We start from the raw sequence: 14,523 nt of genomic DNA on the forward strand, positions 1-14,523 counted from the left end.
GGCACTCCTGGGTTGACATTTGATTGCATTTCCCAGGTAACACCAAGTCTCCCGGGGAATCCAAGGCGGAGGAAATGCAACCTTTAAGAAAGTAACTTTCTAAGATGGGGGATGGGGACAGAGAGGCGTTCGATATAACTAGTTGGGGGGGAGGGGTGTTTGGTTGGTTGGTTTGATTTTTTGGGTTTTTTTTTTTTTAATATCTTCCTTGTTCTTCATGCTCCTCCCTACCATCTCTCAGCAGTCCCCCGCTGGGCCAAGGCCCAGTTGAGCTGAGATTCCCTAGCAAGAAGTCCCTGAGTCGAAGAACATAGTTCCAGGTACCAGTGGAGACTGGAGAAACGCTCCGGAAGGCAAATCTGGATAGTTGGAAAACGGAATTTGAGAGGAACTAAGAAAGTGTCCATATCTGAACCTCTAATCTGAAGATTTCAAAAGCAGAAACTTAATTGACTTGATTGAATTTCTTCTCTTATCTCTTAGGCGAAGAAGCCCTCCCAAAGTGAAATACAAAGGACCAAGAATCATTAGCAGAGAAGATAATGCTTTGGGAAAACAAATCTTTGAAAACCAAACTCCCTCCAGGACAACAGTTCTAAGGTTCCGTCTTTTCAGTCGCTGAAGGGAAGGGGGATTTAGTTTCTCCAGCGTTCTGACGCCGCTGAAGTAGCTCTCTGAAGCCTTCAGACGAACACGCTACGTGCGTACCAAACATCTTCCGTTATCATTGTAATTCGTGTCATTAAACTCAGACTTGACTATAAGCACTCTGCGTGTCTTTAAACCAAACCTCTCTACTTCTTCCTAACTCTATGCTCTTTCTCCACTGCAAAGGGACTTACTTCCCTCCACATCCTCAAATTTAGTTGCCTGAAGATGATGGGAAAATTATCTTCTGAGGGTGTTCTGCACCTTTCCTTGTTATTTCTGTTTAACTTTTTGCCAAGGACTATTCTGTCGCGTTTCTCATCAGTATTCTCTGTGCCTCTCTTTCCTTTTCTATTTTTGTCACTTTGTCGGTGTTCCTCTCTGTTTCTCTGTCTTTGTTTCTTTCTGTCTCGTTCCTCCTGTTTCTGCATCTCTGACTTTCGCTGTCGCTGTCTCTGGATTTGTCAGTTTTCTGTCTCTATATTTCTGTCTGTCTGTTCCCCAAGTCGCTTTTAGAGAAAGAAAAACTAGTCCCCCGCCCTTTGCTGGGCTTTCTAGTACAGAAAACAAACGTAAGAGCCTAGGTTCTCTTTCACGAATGAGAATTGTTTCTACTTTACTGAAGGACTAAGAATCTGAACCTGGACAACCGCTAAAAAAAAAAAAAAAAAGGAAAGCTCACTGAAAGGTCCCAATTTCACTTCAGCATAAAGTACAACGGAGTGACAATTAGTAGGTCCTGGAAAATTTCTTCATCAAGTTTCTGATTCAGAGTTGGAAGCAAACTAATGCATTTCCTTTAGCAGACAAAAAAAAAAAGGCAAACGATTTATTAGGAAAGATCACACAGTGCTCAAAACAATTTGCATAACCAGAAAGAGAAAACTGGGTACAACCAAATTAATTTTAAGTGATATTATATTGAGGGGGGAATGGTTGAAACTGGCAGTTTAATACTTTTCCTATGAAATTACAATTCTGGTTCATTTCCATGTGGCTAATTTCAAGACAGAATACAAGGCTAAATTAAAATAAAAGTTGATTATGCCTAGGGAATTGCTACCGTCCCTGCTGCATTTCTGTCTTTTCTGCTGTTGTTATAAAATGCAGGAAGACATGAAAAGGGACCTATTTTCTCAGCACTTTCTTGAAAGAGGAAAACCTGACCAGGGCATTTTATGTTCAACTGCTGAAATGATAGGTTTCAAAACTTTTCCAAAACTCTTTTGTTCAGACATCATTTCTGCCTGAATTGCTTTCAGATTCTGATTACACTCTCTGTTTACCGCAGAATATTTTTAGTAGCTTCAAGAAACAGTCCCTTAACCAAACAGCAGGCAAGAACAAGGAATTCTTGTCATTCTCCCCTCTACAAACCCCTCCTCCATTTTATACCCCCCACCAAAAAAATGGGGAATGACAACAAAGGGTTTTCTTGCACTTTCGGGGTTTTGGTCCCTCCTTTCTCACATTCTCAGGTCCCTATTTTCACATCACTTGTTAATGATCATAGTTTGCTGGCTTCAATAATCTTTTCATCTTAGATACTTAGATTTAAAATAGAAAGCAGAAACAACACTAGCCTTTTAAATGTTCTGATGCTGGGGGTGTTGGGGGGCCAGGAGAGGAGGAAGGGAATGGTGCTTGATGGGAAAGCTAACTTCATTTCCCTGGGCAATCCTCATGAAAGTCAGTCAGTCAAGGACCTTTATTGGAGGCCAGCTGTGTGCAGAGCACTGTGTTAGGCACTGAAATATAGCTAGTGATTTCAATTTAAAAACAGCAAATATGCTGTTTCATTTTTGCCTCAAGACATTTACTTTGGGAAATAGAGGTTCTACTGCAAGGTGTGGTTTCCCTTCCATAAGTCATTGTGTAAAATTAAAGGGAAGAAGACCCCAAATTGTGCTAGAACCATTTTAATGTAATTATACATATCTGCCAAATCCAAGAAAAAGGTTTATGCATATATATATATATATATAATATATATCTTTTCCAGTTAACATCTGCAAGCATAAACAACAATGATCTCAGTTTAAATTCATCAGGGTCAGAGCAATTGACCAATGTCTTTGTGTGTTTGTTTACTGATAGCTTTGCCATCAGTAAGTTATTAACAGATGAGCTAGTATCCTCTTGTTTCTCTCCTCTCTGGCTCTCTCTGATTTTTTTTTTTCCATTCAGTGAAAGTTTGTTGTAAAAAGTTTCAGTGCAGTTCACCTCTGGCCAAAGGCAATCTTTTTAGATTCAGTTGCTCTGAATTTTGCTTATAATTATAATCTATTTAATCACAGAAGAACCCCTGGAGAGGCGGAGTTCAAGGTTGCATACAATACAGGAGATCACAGTTTTGAAGTCTAGCACAGATTAAAAACAACAGATGTACCATTTATATAAGACACACACTGATTGTCTCTTAAAAACTACATATTGACTCCTTATGAACATTTTTTTTTTAAATAAAGTAGTGCATCTAGGACAATCAGTCGCACAATTCACACAGCCCTGAAAAGTTTTTTTCAGTGCCAACTAACAGTTGGTCATGAAACGTGAATGAGCTTGAGAGAGACACTGTCCATTCCTAAGATTTAACCAAGATTGGCTAACACACTAGGAACCTCTGGTGAAGGAAGACACTACCCCTCCTTTCCTTGGATTGCTTTTGTTTGTATTTGGTTGACCATGGCTGGAATTTTTCCCCCATACCTTTACAAACCAAGAAAACCAATAAAGAGCTAAAACTATTACATGGGTCATATGTAAATGGGTGGCCTTGTCCACTTCTGGTTGCTAGTTGATTTACCCCTGTTAAGGCCCTTCCTTCATTTTTCCTATTTCTTCCCAGAGCTTCAATCAGAAGATGAATCTGAACATGCTCTTGCCTAACTGTTTTTGTTCAACCAAGACCTGGCTAAAACTGGAATGTTCAGCCCATTATGTTGAAAAAAAAAATCACCAGAAACAAAAGGGGAAGGGTGCATTCTACAGGTCTTCACAAAACCTGGAATTTCCACGAGGATGTCTGATCTTTATAATCCAAGCAGTCAGCATTGAAGTTTAGCTTCCAGGAGGCAGTTTGGTCCTTATAATCCAAGCAATCAGTGGTTGAGTTAAAACCCAGGCTTGAAGCTCCATAGCCTTGGGTGGTGAGAGAAGCTGTGGACTGATTGAGATGGCTGGTGACTGCATTGGTGCCCATGGGGCTGAGTGTGGCCCCTGGTCCAGGAAGCTGGTGATGCATAGGGGTCAAATAAGATCCACAGTCCATGCCCCCAAAATAGGAGGTTGAGCCAGCATATCCTTGACTATAACCTGAGGCCTGGGTGTAGGTCATGGGATAGGATCTCTGCATGCAGGAAGAGGAAGTGGAAAGGGGATCTGACAGTGGGGAGATGGAAGCTGGACTCCAGATGGACACAGGGGCACTGCTGCTGGAAATGGCTGGGACTGAGGTGCTAGAGGGGGGAGTGAACTGGCCACTGGTCCCACTCTCTGAGCTCACTTCTCTGACTGGAGAGCTCTTCTTTTTGGCAGGTCGAACTTTGTTTTGACCACCATTCTGTTGTTGCTGCTGCTGTTGGCGGCACTTGGCTCTTCGATTTTTAAACCATACCTTGAGAAGGAGGGAAAAACAGAGAAATATAGGGGAAAGAACCCTTTTCAGAAGTTTTCCATGATAACTTCCACCAAAAGAATGGGGTGAACCAGGCCAAAACCTACCCTTACAAATAAGGTCAGAAAACAAGCCCCTCTTTGCCAGTCTCTAGCTGCCAAGACTAGAAAATAAGTGAGATTTGAATACTACTCTAGTTATCCACATAATGTCTGTAGAGGCTTCTTTTGTTCCTAAGTACTAGAATTCATCTTCTGGGATAGGGCACTTGGGAACAGCTAAGACTTTTAAGAGAGCTACAAAAATCAAATGGCTGGAGATTGTCCTTAATCCTTAATGCAGAATCCAAATTGTATTTCAGATTCTATTCGAACAAACGCCAAAGAGCAACATTCCTATGTTGATAATAACCCACCTTTACCATTCAGTTCAAATATTTATTTAGTATCGACAATGCAAACAGAAGGTTAAGTCCTGAAGAAGATATAAAGAATGGGTCCTGTCCTCAGGGAGTTTGCCATCTAATATTTAGAGTCCTAGAATTATAGAAATGGAAGTACATCTAGCCTCTCACTTTATTCCTTTGCTAACCCTCCAACAGGTAGGGACTCGGCATAATTGCCTGCTACATGTTCTCATGCTTCTCCTTTTGGAGAAGTGGGGAAAGTGCTGGCCTGAGGTGACCAGGACTCTCCAGCGAAGTGAGGGAAGAGTGGAGACTTGAATGAATTGAGTCAGCATCATTTTCAAATGGGCCAAGTCAAGATTTCAGCATTTTGGACTTAAATTTGTGAAACCAGTGCTACTTTTACTACTCAGAAAAGGTATAAAGCATTTCTGAGGTGGGACTTGCACTGTTCATTTGGTAAGTTCCCTTTGAGTAAAGAGTGATAAGAAATTGTTGCTGTGTCAGGTTTTGAAATGACACAGGCTTTAGTTAATTTTCTCCTTTGTGAGCTGCTGAATTGAATATCTCTAAAATCTCACTGAAGGAATATCCCTAAGGGCAGCACAAGACTATTTTAACTTTAGCAGTGCCCTAAAGTTCATTTCCAAAGACAGTGGGTAAAACAACAACAACAACAACAACAAAACCCAGTCCTGTCCATACATTCCTCTTTCTAGCCATTTCAGAAGGGTCAAAGTCTTAAAAAAAACTCCACTCCCCTCCCCCCCACACACACACTTTAGTAAATTCTAAAAAGAGACTGAATTTTATCTTCTTTCTTTCCTTGACTTGGAACCTCAATCCCAGATTTAATCTTTCAGCAAAGCTTCCTGTGGTTGAAAGGGAATTCCAGATTTGTGGGTTTATTTGGAGCTTGCTTGATTCTTGACTAAACTTACTAGTATTGGGTGACCTGCAGTAGTCTAGAAAATTTTTAAGTTGTTAAACCTAGGTTTGGGAAAACAGGGTGGAGAGCTGGAGAAAAAAGAGGTTAGTGTTTTAAAGGTGGTTTCTGTAGTCACCCCAAGCCGCTTCAAAATGTATATTGGAAGCTTAGAGAGAGCCCAGGCTAATTCTGTGTAAATCACCGAGAGGTGAAAATAAGCTAGCTAGAAAAGTAAAGGGTGGAGGTTGTGCAATTAGATAAGGAATGAGGATTGGGACAGGAAATGGATTTATGATTTCATTGATTAGAGCAAACTCTATAGGAGAGGAAACTCTCCTAATTAATGCAGGTTGTCACCATCTCTGTAACTTATATAGCTTTTGAAAATTATTCAGTATACTCAGATTAAGAGACTTGAACAGGGTCACACTGTCTGTATGTGGAAGGGGCAACACTTACACCCTCATCTTTCTACTTTGAGTCAATTCACCACTCAATACTCCTTCTCATTATACACAATCAAATTGATTTAATTACAATGATAATAACTCATTTATATAGCTCTTCAAATAAAGAAGAATGTCAGAACAGCAGATTTTTGCCCCATAGAAACTCTAAATCCTCTGGGTCTTTGCTTTCATTCTCAGTGATGGTGAGTTTTCCCACACCTCTTCCTTCAATGGTTGTACTTCAGGGATTTGGGAAAGGTGACCTTGTGTAAGGGGAGAAGAGGACTGAAGGAAATAGAAGGTGGAAGAAAAAGGGATTGGAGCTGTTTTCTGTGTCTGAGAATGGATACAGAGACATATCACCCCTCCTTCATTGTGGGGAAGGTCACTGGACAAAAGTATTGAGATTATTCTCTGCCCCTAAGGGATGCCTGAACAAAAGTTTAAGGAAGATTAGATGGAAGTTAACATGGCAGAGAGTGTCCTCAGGTTGCACACAATAGGTCTAAGCAGATGGCACCAACACTTTCCCTACCTGTACTCTAGATTCAGGAAGGTTGATTTTCAGTGCTACTTCCTCCCGCATGAAAATGTCTGGGTATCGGGTCTTGGCAAATAGTGCCTCCAGCACATCCAGTTGAGCACGAGTGAAGGTGGTCCTCTCCCGCCTCTGTTTTCTGGGGGTTGCTGTAGGACAAGAAATTTATGACAGCTTTTAGCGTAATAGAACAGACTCTCAACTGCAGTGGGGGAAAGCACCCCCATTCACCCTTTCAACCACACTCCCCTCTCTAGCCAACATACTGCTGAAACCTCCCCATTGGCAGCAACCTCATTAGAGAGACTCCTGGTGCCACTGCCACTCCTCAGAGCCTGCCAGTCCCCATTGTTCTAGCTCCCTCCCTTTCCCCCCCCAGTTACAGATCCCATTAACCAGCAGCATACATGCCGAGCTTTTTGCCTTATAAGAAGAGGCTGCCTATGCCCTGCAGGTTTACTTTCAGGCAACCCACACCCAGGAAAAATCAGGATGGCCTCTTGCCTGTACTTCTCAGGGGAAAAAAAAGTCTCCATACAATCCCCAAATAACAATTCAGAAGGATACAAAGAACCTTTCAAGATGGGCAGCCCCTGTCCCCAAGTCAAGATCCACTGGACTTGAGAAAATCTGGCTTTCAGTTCCTGGCTGTTCCTAAGATCACCTATCTGAAGCTTCATAGGCTTTCCCAGTCCCAAATGGGTGTTAACAATATAAGCTTCAAAAGACTGAAAAAGTTTTACTTGTATTGTAAATTAAAATTGTAATCAAAGGGGGGAAAAATCAACACATCTTCTTATAGGCCTGGGGAAAATAGGCCTACATAAAGGCCCATATCTAGCTAGGGGTTGGAGTAACCATTTTACCATTATACTTCAGGGATGGAAGAGGAGAGAGGGAAGTGGGAAGAAATATGCAAAACAGGGAAGCCAGAAAGATGAGCCAAGTAAGGATAGTAAAAGAAGAAGAGGAGGAGGAGGAGGAGGAGGAGGAGGAGGAGGAGGAGGAGGAGGAGGGGAAGGAAGGAAGGAAGGAAGGAAGGAAGGAAGGAAGGAAGGAAGGAAGGAAGGAAGGAAGGAAGGAAGGAAGGAAGGAAGGAAGGAAGGAAGGAAGGAAGGAAGGAAGGAAGGAAGGAAGGAAGGAAGGAAGGAAGGAAGGAAGGAAGGAAGGAAGGAAGGAAGGAAGGAAGGAAGGAAGGAAGGAAGGAAGGAAGGAAGGAAGGAAGGAAGGAAGGAAGGAAGGAAGGAAGGAAGGAAGGAAGGAAGGAAGGAAGGAAGGAAGGAAGGAAGGAAGGAAGGAAGGAAGGAAGGAAAGAAAAAGAAAGGCTTCCGAAGTCAGTGTACTTGAGGGAGTGTGGAATAGACCCAGGCATCCCTAACTCAAACTTTCAGACCTAGCTTTAATTGTTCGAGTAACTCAGTCCAGCAAAATGAAACAGATGTCCTTCAATTACTGAAAATCAGCCTCCTCCTTTCATGGCCTCTTCCCTTTTCCCAAGTCCCTTTGTAGGGAGAAGAGAGGGTTGAGAAGGAATAGAGGGACTTCCCAGTGGGAAGTTCAGAAGTAGTTTGCTTCCCCTCTCTCATGAAGAGAAGCAAACCCAAAGACTGAAGGTATCTTGGAAGACATTAGATTCCTTTGTGGGTTTTCTACTGGTGTGGAGGTAAAGGGAGGGGGTTGCAGCCATTCTTACCGGGATAGCCTACGGAGGGGTGAAGCAAATCCATTCCAGAGGTGGTAAGACTCAGCCCATTTACTGCATAAGGTGGTTGCTTAAGATAAGACATCATGCTAAAGTTTGGAGGAGAAAAGTTGGCCAAAATGGAGACCTGGCAGTAAGGTCTCGCTTCTTCGGGAGCTGTTGGATTCAGGGTCCCTGCTGGCTAGCCTTAAACCCGGTGTTTCTAAAGATGAAAACAAACAGACAAATAATAATAATTTTTTAAAGTCCTGGTTAACTGAGATGTCTAGTGCAGATCTTTTATCTCCAATGACAAGCTGGCGTGAGGTTCAGAGGTTAAAGGATCCTTTGGCTCTTAAAGGACTCCCAGGCCCCCAGCTGCCTTTGGGACCAGAGGGGATGTTGGCCGGATAAACATGTCGTCCCCACCCCCACCCTCAACTAAAAAAAAAAAAAGTTACACCCCAGAAAGTAATTACAATCTGCCTTACCCAAGGACAAAACCCCAGGCCTTCAAATGCACACATTGCATTCCTATCCCTGCATTTGCATAGCACTTCTTGGTTGGCTCTTGCTAATTGTCTCAAACAAAACTTGATTGGGGCCATTTGCAGAGACAAAGATCTTCTTGGCTAAATAAATAATGCTGATAACAAAGCCCAGTGGTGAGAAACAAAGAAACAATTCAAGAAACCTATCTCTCCCGGCCTGTTGCCATTCTACCGGCAGAGATTTTAATTATCCCAGCTTTTTATAGCTTTCAGCTGCTGTGAACCTAAAATGTTGGTGTGTTTGGGATCTGAAATACCAACTTGCTAATCGACAAACTTGAGAAAACTCCACTACCACTATCATTCCACATCTTAAGTCATTTCCAGTAATCATTTTCACCTAATTGATATACTTGGTAATTAGATTTGAGGTAAGTAAGATTTATTAGGGTTTCTGTGAGCTTTGATTATATATGCCTAAAGAGCTAAAGCTAAACAAACAAATATTGAACTTCCAATCAAAACTCATCCAATATCTTAACTTTCTGCAGAAATTTCCTGCAGACTGAAAGACTCAGTACTCACTAAGGAAGTGGTGTAGTTATATTAGGATAAAAATCACACCTTGGAAATTTTAGATTACATTCACATTTAGGAATAGTAAGTTCGTGGTCCGGTTTTGTACCATCAATATTGTCTAGCTTCCATGATGAATTTGAAGTGTGCAGGCTGCATTTTGCAGAATGCAAGTATTAGGACACTGGGCTCCGAAACAAGCCAGGACAATTTCCTGTTTCATTTGGCTGGGTTGTCTCCTTGTCCCCCAAGCTTATTTAGGGTTTTCTTTTCTTTTTTTTTAAATAAAGGAAAGAAAGTAACCCAAAGTTGCCAAAACCAAAAGAACATCTCTCCACTCAAAGTCTCCAACAATTCTCTGAGGATAAGGAGACAAGGAAGGAGAGGGAAAGAAAGGAAGGAAAAGAAGGAACAGCTATTTACTTTCTCCACCTTCTCCTCCCTAGTGTAGGCTTCCAAAGATGGACATTAACTCATGGTGACAGATTCAGAGGCTGGCATTTATTACATGAGTTGTGCCACTCATCCTATAAGGATCTCATTACTTTACAACTTTGGTGAAGCAAGAGATTTCTTCAAAATGGCGGACACATGCTTGAGACAACTCCTTTCTCACTTTTAGAATTACCAAAATGACCTATCCTAAGGACTGTTGGAGTTAATTTGCCCAGGGCATCAAGGGGGTACAGTCTCACAGATGAGTGCTTAAGGATTTTGGAAGATTACAGATTTTATTTCTTTAAACTAATAGCAAAAAATAATGCTAAATAAGTTTTCCCAACTTGACACAGTGATAGAGAATTCCATCTTATCCTTGGCAGAGGAAAAAGAGAAATTTATATTATTGCCAACAGTAAAATAAATTTGAACAAAGATTTTTCATTTTCTGGCATTTTCTTTTTGGTCCATTTCATTAGGAAGGGAGTGAATTTATTTTTCTTTTTAAAGAATTTCTTGAAATTTGTTTAAACAGTTTCAAAGTTTTTAAAATTAAAAATAGTAATCTTATCTTTTAATGCTTACAGAGAGCTCAGATGAAATAAAATGGTACCATATAATTAACATAACAACTATGGAAGTGTTAAGGGGGGGAGGTAGTTTGTAACTACATTCACAGATATGACTAAAATATCATATGTCTTACATTAGCATAATATATCCCTTCATCAAAATGAATGGGCATAATAACACACCACTATAAAAAGACTAGGGTTTCTTAGTTAACCTATAAAGTCCTAATTGCTTGTGTTTTACCATTCTCAGAACTAAACTATTTTCTCGGGTCTACTTGCTCTGCTTTAAAAACAAACTACAGGTAAGTATTAATAGTCACCCTAAAGAACAGTTTTCCCTCAAAAAGTTGTATTTCTGAGTTTCCAACTCCAAGGTCTAACTTACAAGTGAATCAGTTTAAGATTTCCCCTGGAAGATACTGTTCACCCTTTCCCATTAAGGAGAGCCGATAAAAAGAGGAAAATACCTTTAAAAAAACCAAAACCCCCAATATGACTTGCTTGACGATGCCTTTCATATAAATAGTATATCCAAGAAGAAAACCCTCTCACTGAATGGTTAGAAAAGAGACCCTAATCTGCCTCTTGTAAAATAAAGTTCGCTTTGTGTCCTACCTGCCCAGCAGCCCAGCCGGTGGAGCGAACTTGCTGAACTGACCCTGGTCCTGGCCGAATGACAGGCTTATATCCCACGGCCAATTCGCGCAATCTGTCGCCCCCTCCCCCTTTTCCTTTCCAAGGACCCTATCTAACAGTTGCTCTGTCCTCGCTCAATAATAATTATCCCGTCCAAGAATTAATTATAATAAATGTTTTCTTGATAAACTAACGAGATAATCCGAGGGGCACACGTTCCCTAATTACAGGACGCCATCCCCAGCTCGGCTGATCATTTGTGCTGATTAATTTTCTGCATGATGGAAATGAAACAAAACCTATATAGACTAGCATGCTGTTTGTTAGAGGGAGAAAGAAAAAGCAGACAAACCCGCTTCTTTGCCTCTCTCCTTTTAACTGCAGGCAAAGTTTCAGGCCTTGGGGAATCAACTAACATTTTCTCTCCTGAAAGAGAAAAAAAGTGGACTTGGTATTTATACTGGACTAGTTATTATTTGGGAGAGAATCAAATCATCATTTGAGCAAGTCTTTCCTTTTGGTTTCTTCCTGGGGAGGAGACTTACTCTTTTTCTTTCTTTCTTTCTCCCCTGAAGATACATACGATGCAAAACTTTTGGGTTCTCTTAAAGTTGTTAGAGATTGAAGTAAAACTTGGAAAAATTTTAAAAGGAAAACCTATAGGCAGATTTTTCTCCACTTTCTCTTTTAAAAAGTAAACCCAGAACTTCGGGTTATTTTTTTTAATAGAAAGCTGACTCCCCCTCTCCCTGTCCCTCCCCCTTTCCCCACAGGCCTGGTTCACTCTTTCACCTAACTATTTATAAAGCTATAAAACAATAGCTATATAAGCATGATTTTAACAGGAAGAACAGGGTTTTTAAGAATTATTTTTTAAAGTGATATATAATAGAACTTGTTAATTTTTTAAATAGTACATAAACATATTAACATATTTATGATCACTAGAAAGTTTTTTAGGCCACTTCACCTTAAAAGTGCTGTGCAGCGTTTACATAGGTGTTCGATTATTTCCCCGAACTAGATTGTAAGCGTTAGTTTAGGCTGATTGAGTAATGGATCCCCAGGGGTTCAGGCTCAAAAATTTTTCAGAATCCAATGATTCCGAGTATGCAATGCCGGCGACATTTCTTTCCTTGTATCCAGGCTATCTATCCTTTCTTGCAATGTGGTTGCCCAATTCTCCTGTCCCAAATTAAGAATGAACTAAGTAAATAAGGAACACAAACCAATAAGACTCTTTCCACCAGCTTCAAATCGCGGACTTTGGAGAGGAAACTAGGCACTTAATTTACTCCACCCAAGGTATTCTGAGAGGAACAATCTGTATATAGCTTTTCCCTGTCTTTGTTATAGCCCGGAGCTTTCTCTGGTCAAATTCATGCTTGCAAAATTATTTTCCTTGGCGTAGTCTATTGATCAAAGTCTTGGGCAGCAATCTGTTTGTCAATATCTTGGAGGTGAAGGATTTAATTCCACTCATCATCCCCCCATAAAAGGGGGGAGGCTAGGAGCAATAGGAACAGGCCGGAAAGGGGGGGGGATCCAATCGAATCTCCATGTCAAATTAAAATCCCGTTGATCAGTTTGCATCTTTGGTAGAGATTCACAAACAAAATAAAGAGGAGAGAAGAGAGCAGAGCAGAGCAGAGCAGAGCAGAGCAGAGCAGAGCAGAGAAGAGAAGAGAAGAGAAGAGAAGAGAAGAGAAGAGAAGAGAAGAGAAGAGAAGAGAAGAAAGGAGAAGGGAAGGAAAGGGGAAGGGAAGAAAAAATACAAGAGGAGAGAAAGAAGAAAGAAAGAAATAAAAAAGACAAAGAAAGAAAGAGAGAAGGGGGTGGTGGTGGTGGTAAATGCTTTCCCCGCCTCCTCATTTATCTGCTTTGGTCTCTTTTCATGTTCATTAGGGAGGAGGTAAGGATTCCGGATTCGGGGCTAGGAAAAAGCTAGGAAGTCTGGGGTGACCATAGATCTGGCTCACAGGATTCGTCTCCCCCTCCCCTCCCCCCCCGCCCTTTTCCACCGTTTTCGTTTGATTCTGAAAACATCATTAGGTTTAATTTTTAAAACGCCAATCAAATTGGTGAGCAAAAGACAGTTCTCAACGATTTTTTAAAAATATATTTTTAAAACTAGCTTCCCAGCTCCACCTTTTCACACGCTCAACTATTTCGAAGAACTAACGCAGCTTGCTACCCGAGGATCGGGAATCACTCTACATCAGCCAAGCCGGCGCGTTCTACTTAAATAAACTATATTAAACCGCAAATGTTTACCCCGCCCTACACAGTCACATAAATACATACATACATACGTACATAGATACAAAACCACGCAAACTGCGGGCCTCTCTTAGAAGAACGCTCTACCCGGCAGCGATAGTCAGCTATAACCAGCACATTGAGGCACTTACCTTACAGCCGCATTGAAGGTTGGGAAAAAAAAATGACCAAAATATCCTCTCAAATTCCAATAAACAGCTGTCCTAAAAGAAATCAAGAGCAGTAAGTTAGAAATCTTGCATTCTTCACCTTCTTGGAAGTCGAGCAAAAAAACCACACAAAAACCCCAAAACAAAAAAATCAAACAAAAATAAACCAAAAAAGAAAAAAAAAGGAGAATAAAAAGAAAGATAGAAAAAGGCTACCCCACTCTACAGTTCTTTAACCGGCGTGGGTTACATACAAAATAGATCTTGCAGGGTATGGTCTAATGATTTTTATTTTTAATAATAGTGGAGACTTAGTTGGAGCTGAGGTCCGTTCCTCTCTCAGGGAGATTTGCTGAGAAAGCGCCTCTCTGGCAACTTTTTGACGCAAACTCTCCAACCAATGGCAGGGAGAGAATGATTGACACATCTAAGCCAGAGGGAAAATAATAAAAACACACAACAGGGGGAGGAAAACAGGCCACTGCTGCACCAGGGGGACGACGAGGCAACAAATAACAGCTCCCAAAATTACATAGAATATACATAAAAGAAACTATACTAGATTTAAAATATACATTATGGGCCAGAGCATATGAACTAATTGTACAATTAAAATGATGGACAGCAGAGATCGTGTTACCTTTTTCTCCCCTTTCTTCCTCCTTTTTTCTCTCCCTTAGCTAGGGAAGAGGAAACAAATGAAATCTAAGATTGGAGCACAAAAATATTTAAGTAAACATTTGGAATGGGAGAAAGGGGGAGGTTGGTAAATATGGGCAATGCCCAGCCAAAGCTGCCAAGAAGTGTTTGGATCAGACGCAAAAAGCATGTCAAAAACAAGAATTTGCAGTATCAAACAGGGTGAGACTAAGCTGAGGGAAGAAAAAGGGTGGAGGAGAGACGCTAGAATAGGAGGCAAGGGGAAAGGGAGAGAGAGTAGAGGCAGACGAGAAGATGGAAAAGGAGAAGGGGAGGGGAGAGAGAGAGAGAGAGAGAGAGAGAGAGAGAGAGAGAGAGAGAGAGAGAGAGAGAGAGAGAGAGAGGGGATCAAAAAGCAAACTGCTAAAAACTAAGAACCTAGCTCAAACCTTATGGCTTCACCAAGTCATCTT

The 14,523-nt window shown here is 41.1% G+C and overlaps 1 protein-coding gene across 4 annotated transcripts; it reads right to left on the minus strand.

Moving 5' to 3' along the window:
• Nucleotides 1-1,430: 1,430 nt before the first annotated feature.
• On the minus strand, nt 1,431-13,755 carry OTX2 (orthodenticle homeobox 2). Of its 4 annotated transcripts, none has more exons than XM_043985525.1 (5): nt 13,666-13,755; nt 13,394-13,465; nt 8,279-8,489; nt 6,583-6,734; nt 1,431-4,264 (listed from the first exon to the last, which is right to left on the minus strand). In XM_043985525.1, the coding sequence occupies exons 3-5, from the start codon at nt 8,373-8,375 to the stop codon at nt 3,644-3,646; spliced, it is 870 nt and encodes a 289-aa protein (XP_043841460.1). In that variant the 5' UTR covers nt 8,376-8,489; nt 13,394-13,465; nt 13,666-13,755; the 3' UTR covers nt 1,431-3,643. The 4 variants fall into 4 exon arrangements, with proteins under 4 accessions (XP_043841460.1, XP_043841462.1, XP_043841463.1 ...); XM_043985527.1 differs by having other exon boundaries at nt 13,628-13,752; XM_043985528.1 differs by having other exon boundaries at nt 13,394-13,460; nt 13,666-13,737.
• Nucleotides 13,756-14,523: the final 768 nt, after the last annotated feature.

The sequence above is a fragment of the Dromiciops gliroides genome, chromosome 2 (genome assembly GCF_019393635.1).
Source record: "Dromiciops gliroides isolate mDroGli1 chromosome 2, mDroGli1.pri, whole genome shotgun sequence".
Lineage (NCBI taxonomy): Eukaryota > Metazoa > Chordata > Mammalia > Microbiotheria > Microbiotheriidae > Dromiciops > Dromiciops gliroides.